We start from the raw sequence: 19392 nt of genomic DNA, 5'->3' as shown, positions 1-19392 counted from the left end.
CACACGAACACAGACACGAACACACACACGCACGCACGCTCGCACACACGTACAAACATGATTTCACACCACTTGCGTCCAGACATACAGACAGACACATACAGACATACAGACAGACACATACAGACAGACACACAGATACATACAGACAGACACACAGACACACACACCCATACATGCATGCTCATGCACACTCATGCATACCCCACCCCCGCACCGTGAGACATTTTTGTCCTTGTGATTGTGGCTACATTTTGAGAAGAGTCCAGAAGGGAGAGAGAGAGAGAGATGGAGTGAAAAGCAGTGCAGCGCAGTGAGCTCCACAACATCTTAGAGAGCAGCGTGACCGCAGAAAGAACAGTTGCTGTACCGCAGTTGGACACACTTCTTGCTTGACTCAGCGCTTAAAAGAGGAGTTAGGGACAGTTGTGGCCAACTTTTCATCACTGCAGTATTCTCTCCAAATTCTGTGCAGGTGTAGACAACTGTAGATATCTTCTTCAGAGGTCATTCTGCGAAAAAATACGGGGGGGCTCTACACGGGGGTCTTCGGGGTTTTTACTACTGCCCTAGTTGTTCAAAGGTCACAAAATGATAAGCTTTTTTTGGCTGCTATTAAAATTTTTATTATTAGAGAGGTTCCACACTACGTAACTACTTCAGTAGAATCCGTAGTCTATCTACGGAAAATCTTTACGTATACTGCATGCTGATCCGTGTTCTGCCATGCGGAGTTTACCAACCACGTAGCTGCCCAATGCAACTCCGAACACGAAAGTATGCAGTTCACAGAACATACACACACACTCATACTCCTATTCCTGTCCATCGCTGAAGCAATGATAGCGAACAAGCTATGTAAGAAATAGCAACACACACACACATACACACACACACACACACACACACACACACACACACATACACACACGTACACACACACACACACACACATGCACAATGCAAATTCACCATTCATCCTGTTTATTGCATCACAGATATTCTTACCCCAGTACAGGTCTGACCGGCCAGGATTTCCGCGTCGGTTCCTTTACACAGTGGGTTAGGCGAATTTTTATCAAGTATCTCCGGTATGGTAGGACAGTCCAACCTCATATCGTCCAAAAGTTGCCCTTGAATTGCGGCAAGACGTTTTGTTCTGTTCTTCCCCCTTGATTCTGAATCTGATCGCTTTTTTCGACCTGGAAAACCCATACCTACAAGCCAATGGAAGAAATTTCAAAGAAATATAACTAAGGCCGAAACAGAAAAATAAGCGTGTTTCTGGTCGGCAGCCCCTCATAAAAGACACTGGGTCAGCCAGAATAGAACTCTTCTTGAATAATGTTTTGATTCATCAATCATTGTGTTATCGATGGACAATAGTCCATATTTGCTTCTCTCTTCTTTTCCTTTTCTTTTCGACTTCTTACTCTTTTCCTTGTTAGCCGTGGTTGGCTATAAAAACCCTGCAATCGCCACGCAAAGTGGTCATTGGCTACCCCAGCCATGTATTGCTTGGAATAAAATAAAAAAATAAAAATAAAGAGCAGTGCAGATAAATACATCATGGTAGGGATCAATGCCACGGTCACAGTTGATTGCCGGGCTGTTCTTGTACAGCCTGCTGTGTAATGGTAGAGATCAATGTCACAGTTGATTACCGGGCTGTTCTTGAACAGCCTGTGGTGTACACCCATCGTCCTGATAGTGATACTGATAGCGACAGAGCTTGTACGACTACAGGATGCATGCTAATCGGAGCGGTTTCACCAGCTACTACTAGTACCTGAACGTGCATGCATGTATGTTTCGTATACTTTTGGGACTCAAAAAAGTCTCACAATTTGGGAAAATGACCGGAAACACGATCATTGTTTGTTTGAGCCTAAGGCCACCCTTTGTTAATTCATTGTTTAACGTCCTTTTTTTCGCGAAAAGGTACGTGGGAGGGCGGAAAAAAAACAAAAGCCCATTCCAAAAACTGGAAACCCCAATCAAACATTTTGACCAGTAAAGCATGTGATATATACAATATTTCTGGGTCTAACGGCACTTGCAGGCATACAACAACACTCTTTGATGGTACATTGGAGCACATGCCTGATGAATCCAACAAAACAGGTACATAGCATGGAGTTAGCATGTCATGAATTCATTGCATCTGGATTTTTACTAGGACACACACCGTACGATATTTAAAAGCCAACAAAAAAAAAAAAGAACCCAAGACAAAGGCATGCCCGGGAGGCAAGATTATAAGTTTAAGGTCATGATCGGCACACTGTGAAACTACACAATCATGTATTTATTTATTTATTTCTGCACCTCGTGGCATGTCAAGACAGCAAATTGAATTGAGGAGAGCTTCGCATATTATTGGTACTACTACTTTCTTGGGTTTTTTTTCCGGTCGGAGGCAAAAAGGTACGTGGGCGCGGACGTTAAACAACGAAAAAAGAAAGGGTGGCCTAACGTTAGTTAGCGAATTTCCGGGGTGTTAGCCGCACTTTGAAACAGGTACACACAGCCACAGGTGCACACAGCTCAGGATCCAACTTACCTATCCTTCATAAAAGTAGCCTTATCTATTTCTTTCAATGCTGATAGTGTGAAGATCGGTATGTAGGTAGAACCACGCATCTGCTGACAGGTGCCGTTAAGTTTTGTTCTGCTGGATGCGTGGGAGTCTCGTTCTCGTTGTGGTCGTCCACCAAAATGTGCGGTACAGTCTACTGTTGGATCTTCCTCTTCCCGCATAGATTTGCCTACTTGCTCCTTCTCCTCCGGGTGTGCGGGGTTGGAGTCAACCCAGAGCAACGTTAGCGACGGAGAAAGACCCACCCGAAAACCACCGAAAATAAGGAAGGATATATCAGCATCTGGAAGAATCACGAGAAGCCAAGTAAAAAGACGTACTGGAGAGGACCAACTTACTGCGACAATGGAAGTGACAAGAAAAGTGGACGTTGGATAACGTGGAAGACGGCGTAAACAAACCAAGACTTTGGAGACCGGGGAATCTGGAGTGAGAAACTCAATGAAGAACAATACAGGAGGAGAGCCAGCTGAAGGGACAATGGACATCGCACCTGCAACCTCCCTGTACCAGGAAACGTGCAGGCCACGAAAAATGGCAGGGACGGGTACTGGGTGATGTCGCGCTGGGGAGAGATGACGAGACACTGAAGGTGACAACAAAGAAAGGAGCGGAGAGTCGCACTTCATCTATCAAAAACCATCTGCCAACGCATGCTAATTGTCGTGAGTTGTATTGTGATGATGTTTTCTCAGTACTGTCACGTGGTAGAGGTGCACTGCATGTGGCTGTGTTAGAAGCGTTGTACATACGGTTGTTGGATCCGGAGCTGTGCATAGAGAAAGAAAATGTGTTGTCTCTACAATTGTTTGGTGCTATTCCTCGTCGAGGTGTAAACAATGCCACTTAAGTTGTTCACTTTGGTGTTGTCGTTGTTATAATTATTTCTCCTTCGAAAACTTGGTAAATTCCTACATTGTTACAAGTGTTGTATGTCAGTACATTTACGCTATAAGTTGTTGTCAGTTTTTTCATTTTAGCCATTTTCTGTATTATCCTGAAGAGAAGAGAACGAAAACGTTTCATATCCGACGTGAAGTGTCTTCTGGACTGGATGTGTTAATTGCGTAGATGTATGGCAACTTGACTTTGTTCTAGAATGTTTCTCTTTTTCGCCTTCGACCTACATTATATGGACTCGGATGGAGAGCCAAGGATATATTTATAAAAAAAGAGTAACTAGTAGTAGTGGCCGTGGTCCTTTTCTTTTCTATAAACCTACATTATAATTTATTTTTAATTGAAAAAATTCACAGTTCGCGTGTGACTCGGCTGAAGGCCGAGCTTTCCACATCCGTAGGGACGACACCCCTCCCCCCCCCCCCGCCCCTCCAAGGATCAAGGCACAGGTGCAGCTCCTAAAGCGGTGGGAGGTGCCACAACCAACATATTTGGCAATCCCACTTGATTGAGTAAGGTATGGTCAAAACAAGCATGTAGTTGTTCAACCCGTCGCCATGGTCACTGTCTGAGTTGCAGTTACCCTTCAAGGACTTATTGAAGAACTGGCCCACTGTAAGTCAGCAAATATTCGGCGCATAATAATTTTCGGCTAGTTTCGGCCTAGGCATATTTGGCCGCAAATTTGTTTTTCAAGGATCAGTGTGACAGTGGATACAGGCAGCAGCAGTACAGGCCGAACATTTAATGCGACCGAAAGGTGTTTTAGCCCTGAGAGGCCGAAATTTGAACAGGCCGCACATTTGTAGATTTACAGTATTCAAGTTGGAGTGGCATGCATTGACTGCCCTGGGATTGGTCAGCTGGTAGCTTGCTACATCTGGGTTTTCAGAGAGCACTACATTCCTAAAAGTCGGGGATATTACATGTACAAGGAGGATGGAGAAAGAGAGATGGCTGGGGGAGGGGTGCGTGGGTGATAAAGAGAGATGGCTGGGGGAGGGGTGCGTGGGTGATAAAGAGAGATGGCTGGGGGAGGGGGTGCGTGGGTGTAGGTAGGGTGTGTCGCTTCTGTCATGTGCCATTAGTAGGGGATCATGCCGGCTCCGTGCAATGCATTTATGCAATGCATAAAGAAAGCACCATGGATTCATAAGGACCGTGAAATTGATAATACATTACCTGGCAGGTATGTGACAAAGAATCCAGAACAGCCAACAGCCTGAGAGTTGCCATCCGAGCTGAACGTCAGATCCAGATAAGACAATTGTGTATCAACCGATCCATATTGCACTGGATCCTCGAAAAAGACCAGTGGCTCTGGTGGCAACGCAGGGTCTTCCAGTTCGTAGATTGAAACTGAATCACCATAGACACCCTGCAACGGACAGCTGGTGAATTCGACGTAAACTATTGACACTAGTGACTTGGAAAAATAGAGTTCGCATGTCATATTGGCCTCATACTGCTGGGTGACTGGGTTTCGAGGGATCTGGAAAAAGTTCACATCGCCGTTCCAGTAGGGCTCGAGCACTGTGAAGGTATGTGGTGATCCGGGTGTGTTGTAGCAATGCATTGTCCCATACAGGATTGGTGGGGCCTGCTTTTTCTGCCGGTGGTGCTGCTGGTGCTGCTGGATATGTGGATGTTGGTGTCCAGTGAGGGACTGCCGTCCACTGGGAGAGTGGGATTGCTCGAGCTCCTTTCCAGGTGAGGACAGCGGCCATCGTTGTGCTTGCTTGTTGGAAGAGGCTGAGTTGGCAGGGACTTGCACTATAGAGATGCTGTAGAGGAGACAACATTTCCACAAACCAGTGACGGCCACAATGACGGCAACAATAATATGAGTGAGAAGACGACGGCTAGGATAGTGACAACAAGGCATCCAAAACAACATGATTTTTTTCTTCTTCTACAAATCCACATATCTCCAGATACTGGGGTGAATAATGGAGTGTGGTGGTGGGGCCCATTAAGCTCCGCCGACCAGAGGTCTCGGCTTCATAGCTCCATGGACGCACCAAAGGCATATTGGGTAGGGAGGATTAAGTTGAAAAAGAAAACAGAAGAAAGAACATGGAAAGATTGTATTGCTCAGTGAGCAAAAGAATAAGTTGAGTATTGATGTGAACGCTGTTAGACTTTTAAATTCAAGAGCAAACTGTCTGTGAGGAGAGATTATGTTCAAGCAGGGTAGGACGCTGTACCCTCCTACTCGCGTATGCTATGAGTGGCCCAGTGCCAGTTCGTTCTGAGAAGATGGTGATAAGCTGCTGTCTTGAACTTTTGGATGTTATTTGGGTGAAATGGGTGGGGAATGATAGAGGAAGGCAGCTGGCTCCAAATTGGGAAGACGGAGTGGGGAAAGGCTCGGCTCACATTGTTCCGGGAATTGGCAGGAAGAACATTCTGTAACTGATGGGGATGCGCGGTGGACAGTCGTACAGCCTGGCGGGTGAGGTGTGTGGTCCTGGGCTGGTGTGTCGGGGGTGGAGCCATTCTCGAGAGAAGAGAGGGAGAATTATCGCAAAGGGCTTTATACAGGAGGCAGAGGGCAGCGATGGTGCGGCGAATTATGAGGCTAGGAAGCCAGCATTGCGAATGTATTGCCTTGATGGCTCGCTCCTGCACCCAGTCCAGCTGATTCAAGTGGGAAGGAGCTGCCCCCATCCAGACGATTGGGCAGTACTCCATAACCGGCCTGACAAAGGCTTTGTAGGCTCGAAGCCGGGCAGGAATAGCAAGCAAGTGAAATGCCTTGCGCAAGGCTCCAAGTCTCTGCGTTGCTCGGACTTCAACAGTTCGAATATGCTGGCTGAATTTTAGCTGATGGTCAAACGTGACGCCGAGTACTTTGATGGAGGGCTGCTCCTCGACAGGAGTTCCATTGAAGACAATGGGGGGTATTGGCCAGTCCCGACGATGGTGGGAAATTGTAAGGGCCTGAGATTTGGCTGGCTCGAACTGCACTTTCCAATCCGAGCCCCAACTGGATACTAGGTCAACATCAGCCTGGAGTACTCTAGCGTTGTCAGGAACAGCAGCGAGAGTTGCAATTTCGGCGTATAGGGTTGTGTCGTCGGCGAATGAAGCAAGGTTGGAGCCGATTGGGAGGTGGTCTTCAAGGTCGTTGACGCAGACCAAGAATAAGGTGGGGCCCAGGATACTGCCCTTTGGCACCCCAGCCTTAACCGGTCGTCTGGCTGATGTCTGGCCGGAGATGAGGACTTAAAGTGTGCGGTTGCAGAGGTAGTCTTGGAGCCACCGATGCAGGTCTCCCGAGATGCCATACACTCTAGTCTTGTACAATACACCAGTGTGAGACACTCGGTCAAATGCTCCAGCAATGTCGATGGCCAGCACTCGAGAAGCTCCTTTATCTCTTGCGGTGTGCACCCACTGGTGGTGGAGAGCAGTCAGCAGGTCTGATGCAATGTGGCCGCGACGGAAGCCAAATTACCGTTCTGGCAGGACGTGATTCGGCTCCATGAAGTTGCTGATTGCCCTGTTGACTATGGTTTCCATGACCTTGGAGAGGATGCTCAGTAACGACACTGGTCGATAGTTTGATGGCGACGATTTAGACTTGCGCTTGTGGACTGGAACTACGTTTGCAACCTTCCACTGTTCGCTTGTGGACTGGAACTGCGTTTGCAACCTTCCACGGTGGTGGTGGGGGATTATACTTGCTCTCAGGATCTAGACTAGCACATGAACATGATACACGGGGTAGAACTAGACTAGCACATGAACATGATACACGGGGTAGAACTAGTAATGAACATGATACACGGGGTAGAACATGATACACGGGGTAGAACATGATACACGGGGTAGAACATGATACACGGGGTAGAACTAGACTAGCACATGAACATGATACACGGGGTAGAACATGATACACGGGGTAGAACATGATACACGGGGTAGAACTAGACTAGCACATGAACATGATACACGGGGTAGAACATGATACACGGGGTAGAACATGATACACGGGGTAGAACATGATACACGGGGTAGAACATGATACACGGGGTAGAACATGATACACGGGGTAGAACATGATACACGGGGTAGAACATGATACACGGGGTAGAACATGATACACGGGGTAGAACATGATACACGGGGTAGAACATGATACACGGGGTAGAACATGATACACGGGGTAGAACATGATACACGGGGTAGAACATGATACACGGGGTAGAACATGATACACGGGGTAGAACATGATACACGGGGTAGAACATGATACACGGGGTAGAACATGATACACGGGGTAGAACATGATACACGGGGTAGAACATGATACACGGGGTAGAACATGATACACGGGGTAGAACATGATACACGGGGTAGAACATGATACACGGGGTAGAACATGATACACGGGGTAGAACTAGTAAAACACCTGTAATATATTGTGAAGTCTGGGTGTGGATGTGCGCGGGCGTGCGGGTGTATAAGGGAGGGGGGGGGGTCACATGGCTTCGCCAGTTGCGTGGATTAGGCAGTTATCTGGCACTTGTCTTGATCAGACCTTGTCCAAAATCATTTCTATAAGGGAAAATTTGTGGGTGCACATCCAGTGAATTTTCAGATCTGCGTGCTTCTCTTGCCAGGGTGCACACACAGCGCATGGTACGTGGTGTGTGTGTGTGTGTATGTGCGCGCGCGCGCCTGTGTGTGTATAATTATGATTTACGTGATAGCGGACGGAATTTTACGTCATCGACAATGCATACATTCTCGTCGCATGGCGCGAAGTGCCAGTTCCGAAATATTTCATAAAGCACTTGCTTACCATAGCCATAGCCAGAGTATGCAGCATCCTAAATTGACCATTGTGAGACGTTTCTGCCTCATTGCCTTCGTCTTTCCAATCGTCAAGCACCAACGATCTGGCTCCTGCTGGCTCTGAGAAGATCTGATCTAGCGACGCAAATGTTCGGACAAGAACAGTGGCTCAAGTGATCATCTCATTGAGCTCCACGTCGTTGCTTTGAAATACATGGGAGTCGAGAACAACTAAAATCATCTCTCCGAGGTTAGCTACAATACGTGTAGCTCGCCACTTCAGAAAGTTTCAGGACTCAATGTGGACATATCACGCTACACCTACACGACAGCATGATATGAGTAGGCAAAGCAGCCATAGCTCCTTCGTATTACTACAGGCAGTGCACAGACAACTGTGGTTTTCCTATGTCACTGGCAATGCTACGACAGGCTCCAGTAGCCATCGATAAGTCCGTTGTGCATAATAGTGGGACGCATGGACGGCGGAGTTTGTTACATCATTTCTCTTTTCTTTCAGCTGCTGTACTGCAGTTACCGTCCGCAGTACAACTATCAAGAGTACAGCACAATCATAGACTCATACTACATTTGTAGTCCAGAGTGTGCAGTTCCAGAAGAATTATCCCACGTGCACGACGAAGCAACTATTTTAGGTCTAGCGACTCACCACCTGTCCTTTGCTGCATCTCACACAGCGGTTCACACTGCACTGTACTCACAAGTCACAGCGTCAAATTTTCACAGCATTGCCAAGGTGATTTCTGATTGATTTTTTTTTGATTGATTTTTATTTCACGGATCCTCCAGAGGCAAATAGATACCTATCGAAGGGAGTCTCCTAAGTAAGTATGGAAAATGAGAAAGTATGTTCGTAAGGGAGAAGAGGTAGAAGATACATTAGAATATAGAGTACAGAAGAAGTAAATTCAGTACTTCGGGTAGTACATTGCATGCTAATCATAATGAGAATTAGAAAAGCAGCATTGCGGACTACTATAACTGACATATACACAAACTATTGAAACTATCATAGGATGTGGTTAGCCTAGACACAAAAGTCAGGAATACCTTTCAAAGAAAACATAGATTGCGAATGATACCGACGAACAGCAATACTAAATTTCGCTGTTGTAGAGAGTGAACGAATATCTTCAGGAAGTTTATTCCAGGCAACACTCAAAGAAAAAAAGGGTTGATTTACGAAAGAAGGTGCCAGCTTTAGGAAGAATTATGGATGAAGGGTGACGACTGCTTTGGGAAGAGGGTAGCTGGAAGTGAGACAACAAGGAGGGGTATTGGGAGAATACATGGTGGAAATAGACAAGGCCAAGAATCTGCCGTCGCCATGCTAACGATTCCCAAGAGGACAGAACATTGAGGTCTTCTTTGGAAGTCGTCCAGTCAGGCCGACGCTTGAGTTTACTATTTAAGTATGCTCTAGCAGCAGTAGCCTGCAGTTCTGTTGCTCAGTCCGGTCTTGTCGTACAAACCTTCTTTTAAAAAATTGGCGAAAACTCACGTGAATTTCCAGCGATCGCTTGAATGCGAACGTGCCAAGAGCTCTAGAGGTACGATACTTTACTGGTATTGCTTGATAATTAATTGTATAGTCCGTGGGCCAAACCTGAAAAAACATGAAAAAGGCCTCCCAGGAACATCTCGTTCCGACATTTGGGCACCGCAATTTTATTGGCCACGCCAACTCTAGATACCTTACTGACCAGGATTCCGGTTGTAGTCACTCTGACAACTAGTTACTTTCTGAAAAGTATCCAACTAGAGGCGTTTCCATGTAACTTGTTGGAATAAAATATTTGTCCCTCTCACCAACTACGTTTTTGTACATGACATTGTACATGTATGCATTCATCTATCTTGCCCGTAAAAGAGGCCGTTACCCCGAAAACAAATTCATGCATGCACGTAGTACTAGGTCGCACAAACATCACTAGGGATACAAACTTATTACAGTATTATTATTACTTGCATGTACGCGTTGGAGTCAACCATGCAAGCATTATTCACAACTTCGCTTATGCTGAACATGATAAACAGGACTATGACACAAACTTACAGATCATAATATTGGGCACCATTGCCCGTTTGGTCCGCGATCCAAAATAAAATTTCAACAACAACAACAACAACAACAACAACAACAACAACAACAACAACAACGACAATGACGACAACAACAACAACAACAACAACAACAACAACAACAACAACAACAACAACAACAACAACAATCACAACAACAACAACAACAACAACAACAACAACCACAACAACAACAACAACAACAACCCTTATTCAGGACCTATTCGAGGTCGGAATTGGTGGAACGGTGCTGCAATGGCTTGCAGACTACCTCTCAGATCGGACACAGTATGTCAAAGTCGGTCAGGTACAGAGCTCACCATACACCAGCTTCTCCGGAGTACCACAGGGGTCAGTTCTCGGGCCCCTGTTGTTTGTTCTCTACGTCCGTGACATTGCGAAAGAGCTGTCCCCTTACAACGTTGCGACCCTGCAATTTGCGGACGATATCTCAATTAGATCCAGCAGCATGAGCACGGATGAGGTGTCCCAAAATCGCACAAGTGCTGTCCAGCACCTCGCCGATTGGCTTAGGAACCGCGGTCTCATCTTGAATGAAACGAAGACACAGATCATGTCGATATCGCCAGTACGATCTCAAACATTTGACTTGCAAGTGCAATGTAATGGACTGCCTCTGCCTACTGTTCGCTCTGCGAAATATTTAGGTCTTCACTTTGATGCGGACATGAGCTGGAACACCATGGTCGACCACGTCGCACGGGGCGTCGCGTCGAAAGTTGGCGTGCTCAGACGATACGCTACATTCCTGCCTTTTCAATGTTGCATAGCCTATTTTCGTTCTTTCATTTTATCACACTTTATGTATGCCGCTTCTGCTTACTTACCATTTCTCACAGCGTATCAAAGTCGACGGCTTAATGGGCTCTTCAAGCGTGCTGTACGCACAGTCTGTCGGGTACTTCCCGGGACACCAACAAGCAATATTACACGCATGAACATCCAAACATTGACCACATACGCCAACATGCACCTTCTGGTTTTTATCTGGCGTTGTCTCCATGACTCCTCTAACATCAGCATGTTGTTCACTAACTTTTCAGCCGTAGTAATTCCACTCAAACTCGTGGCGGGCACAGCAATTTACTGATTGTCCCAGCCAGCCCAACTGCATATCTTGCCAAACGTGTTACCTATGCTGGGACCATCTTATTGAACCAGCTCCCCGCTGCGGTCAGGCAAGAAAGAAAACGCAATCGCTTTAAGTCAATGGCTCTTGCCTTTTTGCTTACCAGATAAATAAGCCTTTTTACAAATGCTGTATGCACTGCACTTTACGTTATTTTCTCCCTATGCAAGTCGCAACTCCTGTTTTGAGTTGTTTTTCTTCTCTCTTTTTCTTTCTCTACTAGTTGCTGTTACACTCACTGATCCTTATGCACAGATATACAGCATTCCCTCACTAGTGGGACCATTGTTATTAGGCTAGGGCCTGTTTTGGACTTCCCACTCTAAATAAAGAATACAAACAAACAAACAAACAACAGTCAACAAAGACGCTCCGTTTCCAGCGCGACAAACACCTCGTGAACACCAGATAGCAGCGTGAGTCATTGTCGCTCATGGAGGTGCTGAACAAGCGCTGAGGACCGTTCTGCACCTCCATGAGCGACACTGACTCACGCTGCTATCTGGTGTTCACGAGGTGTTCGTCGCGCTGGAAACGGAGCGTCTCTGTAAGCTTGTATCCCTGGTGATGTTTGTGCCTGGGGAGCACAATCTATTATGAGTGGTGCTCTTCAGGCACACTCTTCCTCAGCCTACTCAAGCTCAACTGATGAGGGGTGAATTCCCCGAAACACTGTGTATTGAGCAGGGAGTGGTGCTTTCTTGCAGGTTTGCCGAGTGGACGACGGTTCGATAGACTTCTCGTGTGCTCTGGATGGCAGTCGTGAGTCAGTCAAGTGAGAATTCAAGTCGGCAGGAAAATCGCGAACTCCCATGTAGAGAGCAACACACTCTTCCCCTACTATCGCCGAAGTCGCACCAACCTCTTCTTCACATTTAGAAAAGCGATCCTGTCAGCTTTTCTATTATTGTGTTCACATGGCAGAAAAAACGACACCGCTGTGCTACGTAAGTTTCTACGTAAGGTGCTCGGTACTTCACTTAGGCTACGTAAGTTTCTACGTAAGGTGCTCGGTATTAGATCTACTAACGCGAGGTAGCCGCGTGCTGTGCACGTGCACGGCAGACATTGTGTTGCATGCAGTGCAGTCCGTTTTCGGATGTGCATGCGCGAGGAACTAATACTTCCTTCTTTGGAACTGCTTCCGGTAAGGCTTATGTTGCTGCTGAGGCTTTAAATAGATGTGTTGTCGAAATACTCATGTTCATTGTACATTGGTACGTTACAAGTAAGGCACTGGTCATGATTGCTTCCGGCATTCCGTGCTTCGATCATAGGGTAGAATCTGAATTTTGCAGTGGCATAGCATCGTTGGCAGTTCCCAATCTGGAGGGAAAGGTTCAAAGACGCATTGGCCGAGTACTAGTATGCAAAATAAATTCGCATATCAGGGAAAATCTCCATTATGGAGAGTTTCATGCATTCAGTGACTTGTTTGCTTCATACGAAACAAGCCAATGGGTGCAGTCTCGTCTCGTGAAAATCTTGTACGATTGGATTTGTTTACTCGAGTCTGGGCTGTTTGATTTGTGAGTAGCGCCGAGATTGCACAGCCCCAAATAAAGTTGCGTGCCGGTAGAGCAAGAATTACGATCTGCAATCTGTTTGTAGTACCTGCAAGAATGTGCTATACATGTATCGTATTTTCTCTGTTGTTGTTTCAGTTGCCGTCATGTTGCTAAAGAAAGGTTCAGTGACTCATTTGTTTCATAAAAGACGAGTCAATGGTTTGGTCTGGCTTAGAATCTTTCGCTGTAGAAGAAATCTATTCGTGTCTCTATTGGAGAAATAATTGTATTCACTCGTTATAAAATAGGGTTAAGGCGGCAGACTACCCAAAAATTCGCTGAAAAATCGAATTTGTAAATTCATATTGAGTGCTACGTCAGTTAAAAGAGCATGAATAGCTGCAAATTCTCTGAAAATTGTGTCCCTATCTGACCAGCCGTTCAAGAGTTATGGCCGAAAATGTGCCCTTGCAAGGAAAGATTTTTTTGTTGCATGCTGTCATTTGTTGGCAGCACTGTATTTGAATGTGAGCAGACCGTGCGCAACTTGTCGTATTATGGAAACACGCGAAAGTGTGCAGAATTTTGCCCCAAGTCCAAAAAAGTCCAAAAAATCACGTTAAAAAACCACGTATTGGGCTGCACGGCGGCGGGCGAAGCCCGCCGCCGTGCAGCAGGACTTTTGCCAGCACCCTCGTGACGTTGCAGATATGTGGCTTGATTATTGTAGTTGACGTTGATTTAGTGACTTTGGCAAGTTTGAGTCGTGTCAAGAAGTCAGGTAGGATTCAGTACTAGGCAGTAGTGAAACGTGAGTGGCAGTCTTTGCCGGTTTCTGAGGGCATCCTGGATTTGGTGTGCAGCGCTGTGGAAATGGCTTGCTGTGGAGGTCCCAGCACTGGATGTTGTATCAAAGGTACGACCTCGTAGCACACCCTAAACCTAAAAAATTCAAAAATTGACTTGGGTCTGTGGGAGTCCGCGAGAGAACGCCCACTCGTTCCGTTGTGACAGATTCCAGGGCCACGTTGAGGGGCCCTACCCCACCACCCATGGCTGCTTCTGGACTTGTTTTAGGTTTGGGTCCCGCGCACGGACAGAATGGGCACGAAAATGTGAAAAAATGTAAATGCATTTGTTTGACTCCTGGGTGGCTCGCACACCGTGGCACTATGCCGGAAATTTGAGTTTTTCCGGCCTGGAAAGCCTGTCAGTGAGGCGCAAGAACTTGTAAATCATGTCCTGAGGGCCAGCATAGTGGCAGGAGTGTGTGGTCAAAATTTCACTCAAATCCACTGAGAAACACCAAAGTTACGGTCAATTGAATGCCGTATGAAATTTATGGGTAGGCTGCCCCCTTAACACAAACTCACAGAGCAAATGCCATCGGTCCCTTGATGTTCGTCCCAAAGAGGTTTGACTGGATATCATTCATACTCCCCCGAAGTCGTGTAACATTTTACTATTATGGAGTGCCTTGTTTGTCTCTCAGTACCTAAAACCATATATCCTTGCCCCTTATATCCCCAGGATCAGTGTAGTTGTTGGAACGAGGTGTTGGACTCAGCGATGTATTTGTTTACATTTTAATGCATGTTTATTGTTCCTACTTTGCTGTGTTGTTTTAGACAATCGTGGACACTTTGAAGTCACTGAACTGCTTCCAAAAGTTTTATCGACATCAACAGGATTACGATTTCACTACAATATGATGCCGGATGACCTTATCACGACAACCCATGACTACAATTATAAACACAGAATCAACAAAAACATCTGCGGCACACACCTGGTTACAATTCTCAAGTAAATGTGATTTAGGGTGTGGGCATCTGAATTTTCTGAAAGACAAGACAATTTTATAACAGTCATGAAATTCTGCAACATCCACAGAATGACTTGCGTATAAAAAATTATTGAATCGGTATTGAATTTGATATGATACACATAGGGGCTCCCGTAAGAAGAACATACATGTAGGTCTGTGGGAAACACCCTAGTAAAATAAATAATAATAATAACATGCAGAGGCGCTACATGTAGGCCATCTTTAGGGCATTCCATTGGCTACACAATTATATCCTTTAGCCAAAAAAACAAAAGAAATTATAGCAATAAAAACTGCTTTATGGCAGTTTTCTTAAAAAAGTTATTGTGTTCTAGTCCATGGACCTCGTCTAAAAAGTAAGAAATTAACGAAATGTGATAGCCGAAAATTAAAATTTCACACAAAACCTCACAATAATCACACACAGGATGCGAGACGACCTTTTCCCCTCGTGGTCCTCTTTCACATGCAAGCATGTTGGCGCAGTACATGTACTTGTACAAGTACAAGTGTCGGAATAAACAAGTGTTGTAAGCCGTACTATTAGATCTTCAAGTGTCGTGATTATTGTGAGGTTTTGTGTGAAATTTTAATTTTCGGCTATCACATTTCGTTAATTTCTTACTTTTTAGACGAGGTCCATGGACTAGAACACAATAACTTTTTTAAGAAAACTGCCATAAAGCAGTTTTTATTGCTATAATAATCGTTAGTGTTGGACAAAACGGATAACTTGTAAACTTATACAAATAATCTACGTGGAGATAAAAGTTTAATAATAGCCATGAAAAGTATGAATGCCGCAGACATCACCACGCAACATGACAATTTGTTCAAGGTTTGGTTTTGTGTGTTTCCAAAATCGATTTTCACGTTCCGATCATCAGTGGAAATACGGAACTAAAGAGATCAAGGGAAAAACAAAGGTTAAAAATCCAAAGAAGTGTGACACATGACGGGTAACTTGTGGTAAGTATTACAAAAAGTGAGAACAAAAATAAAGAGTAAGTGTGACAAACGGGCATGAACAGTGCAGAAACAACTCATGAACACGGGACACTTTTTGTAATACTTACCACAAGTTACCCGTCATGTGTCACACTTCTTTGGATTTTTAACCTTTGTTTTTCCCTTGATCTCTTTAGTTCCGTATTTCCACTGATGATCGGAACGTGAAAATCGATTTTGGAAACACACAAAACCAAACCTTGAACAAATTGTCATGTTGCGTGGTGATGTCTGCGGCATTCATACTTTTCATGGCTATTGTAAACTTATGGTCCTCTTTTAAAATTTTTTAATCATTAGCTCTCCATCCGAGTTAATCTGCACACCTGATGAGCCGTCAGCATCTTTACGGCGAAACGTAGATCTACGTCGTGTGACACTACTAACTTCATATTGCCGTTTGTTAGTCCATCACAAGTTCCATTCCACATGTAGTATAGAACGAAGAGATAGTGCCGTCCGACCTGCCTTGCTTCGTGATCGCGCAACTTCCCCTCTTTTGCTTTTCTCTGATAACATGAACCTCCCAAGTTGGCTGGTCGTTGTTTTCGCGTTTTCCAAGTGAGCAGTGGCCGTCCTGTGCCGTGGTCCTTCGTCATCGCCTTGTCATAGATAACATTCTTAGTTCGCTGTGATGTTTAGCTTGTTTTCGTCTAATGCGCTCACCTTCCCCTTTTCTTACATTACTTCATAACTAACTTAGAACCTTCCAAGTAAGTTGGAAGGCAGTTGGTTTGCGCATTCCAGACGTGGTACAGCTAAGCATCAGGTGGTTGAATGTCAGTATCACATCAGTCAGTTTTGTGCAAATTTTTGCACATTTTGACTCACCATTATCCTGCTTATATTATACATGTAATCGTTAGTGTTGGACAAAACGGATAACTAACCTGTAACGGAGTTCCATCACTGACACAGTGTGCGGGTATTGCATTATGAATTGGTTGAGTAGATAGTTCCGGAATTAATTCCGTGTTCGATATTGTTTATTTTTTACATATTTATATTATTTTATTTTATTCGTGTTCGATATTGAATTTTAATTTTAATTTATTTATTTTTTTACAAATATTGTTTTATTCCATTTCACATTTTTCATTCGTGTTGGGTTTAACTACATGTACTCACTGTACTGATACATGGTGATGATTGTGCTTTGCTTTGCCCGTAAAAGAGGCCTTCCCCATACTTAAAAAAAAATAAAAAAATAACTAACCTGTAAACGTATGGTCCTCTCTTTCTTAATTATTATTATTATCTTATACGTTACAACAACAACAAGAACTGGCTATCGTGAGAATATAGATTCGAAACAACAACAACAACAACGACGACGACAACAACAACGACAACAACAGGTCTCAGCCACCGTGGAGGAGCATGTGCGGCTTGATGTCGCTGTCAGTTGTTCGCGGGCCGGCAGTGGTTTTGAGTGTAACGTGTTACTTAAAGTAACACATAAAGTCTTTACTAGTACTTGATACACGGGGTTTTAACGCTCATGCATGCTCAAATCGACCTGCAACACACAACATTCATTGTCTACCGGCGTCATGAAAAACAAAAGGAGAAGATGCTATGAAGAGAGAGTGAGAGAGGTGGAGCATGCGATGTTGGTGCCAGTTGTGCTGTCAGCAAGTGGTGGCATGGGAGCGGCTACAACATTGTATCGCCGAATCGCGTCTTTGAAAGCTGGCAGGAGGAAGGAGCAGTGCTCCCTACATCCGGTACCATCCCGCAGGGTTGGCGGCAAGAAGGAGAAAAATGAACGCGAATTTCCCGTCATCACCTGATATGCCAAGACAGAATACTGTGAGTTTATCATCTCCCTCTAACCCTCTAACCAACTTACCGGTATGAGTTCAATACACTAGCAGCGACTTCAGACACCCACCTACACGTACACGTACACCTACACGTACACCTACACCTACACGTACACATTATTTGTTTCGTTCGTCAAAACACATGAATTTTCAGTGACAATCCAAGAACTTTATGGGATGCATGTCTATACAATGCATAGGTATGATTATTATATTCTCAAATGTCTGATGTGTGGAATGCTCCCTGATAAGATAGTTCATGCCCGTCATGCACTGACCAGACTGGCATAGCTAGCACCAGTGCGCCGTACGCGGATACGGTATGCGATGTACAACTGCTGGATTATAAAAATTCTACAATTACATGCATGTACAGTTTGAGCGATTTGCTGCTGAAAATCGCTGCTGTAATCGGAAGTCAAGTTCGTAGAAAATGAACTGAAAAAAGTTTTGTCAGATAGTGTGCTGGTTTGCAAGGGTTGTGGATAAACAAGTGCTGGATTAGAGAGGGACAACTGTACTGTAGTCACTGCCCAGTGACAGGTAACACATGGGTATATATGCGTGTGCATCTGCTCGTGCATGTGTGTGTGTGTGTATGTGCGTGTGTGTGTGTGTGTGTGTGTGTGTGTGTGTGTGTCCTTCGGACGGACATTGAAACCGAACAAAAGCATTGGAGAATGGGCACAAATTAGAGAGTGAGAGAGAGAGAGAGAGTGTGTGTGTGTGTGGGGGGGGGGGTGAGAGAGAGATAGAGAGAGCGAGAGAGAATAGGGAGAGAGAGAGAAGACAAAACAGAAAAAAATGGCTGTGGCGCTGGAATTCGAATAGAGAGGAAGTTGCTTTTCCACTTATACATTAGTGGGCTTAAAACATTGGATGCTCACAATACATGACATATAAGACCCGAAATATGCCGAATCTTGTTGGACTTCCTGTGGCACCAAACTTGTCAAAGAGCCACATACAAATTTCACAGCGCATTTCGAAAAAGTCAACGTGGCACATACTGTGATACCGTTCACACAGTATAGCTTTGCAGAAGGCGTGATTCATTTCTGGAATGGTGGGTTGAAGGGAAGAGCATCTCAGCAACTGCATGTAGATGTGGTCATGGAGAGGGTTTGCACCAACCTGAATGAATAGGAGCGCAGTAAATGCACAATACAGTCACTAAGCACCAACACGTCAAATACAGGGTAGCACCCTGCGTGTCATGTTCTAGGGGAAGATCAACACGCTGATGTTCAGAGACTGGTCTGCAATTACCACCTGGGCCATGCGAATTTGGGGCATGCTTGAGCTGCATAGTGTATAATACAAAGTGGTTGCACTTTTGCATGCATGTACGGATGCACCAATACCCCCCCCCCCCCCCCGCATGTGCATGTTCGTGAACACTCATGAACACCTTCATCCACCCCCCCCCCCCCCTCCCACACACATCTTGTCCTTGCCCATGTAGCTACATCACGGTGACACGAGTCCCTGCACAGGGCCAGACTAGGGGGAGAGAGATGGAGTGAAACGCAGTGCGCTCCAGCAGGCTCCACAACGGTCTCAAAGACAGTGACGGCAGAAAGAATAGTCGCAGTGCAGTGGGACACTAAATATTGACTGCTTAACTGAAACTCGGGTATTGAGCCAATAATAAATAGAAAGGAAAA

The 19392-nt window shown here is 45.2% G+C and overlaps 1 protein-coding gene across 1 annotated transcript in view; it reads right to left on the bottom strand.

Annotated features, from left to right (window-relative positions):
* Positions 1 to 18064: 18064 nt before the first annotated feature.
* The window catches only part of LOC135808903 (uncharacterized), an 11148-nt gene continuing 9820 nt past the window's right edge, over positions 18065 to 19392 (bottom strand). Inside the window, exon 4 of the mRNA XM_065322148.1 lies at positions 18065 to 18859. Within this exon, the coding sequence (XP_065178220.1) occupies positions 18593 to 18859 (267 nt within the window). The 3' untranslated portion in view covers positions 18065 to 18592. The remainder of the gene's footprint in view (positions 18860 to 19392) is intronic.

The sequence above is a fragment of the Sycon ciliatum genome, chromosome 2 (assembly GCF_964019385.1).
Source record: "Sycon ciliatum chromosome 2, ocSycCili1.1, whole genome shotgun sequence".
Lineage (NCBI taxonomy): Eukaryota > Metazoa > Porifera > Calcarea > Leucosolenida > Sycettidae > Sycon > Sycon ciliatum.
This window is presented reverse-complemented; position numbering and strand designations above follow the sequence as displayed.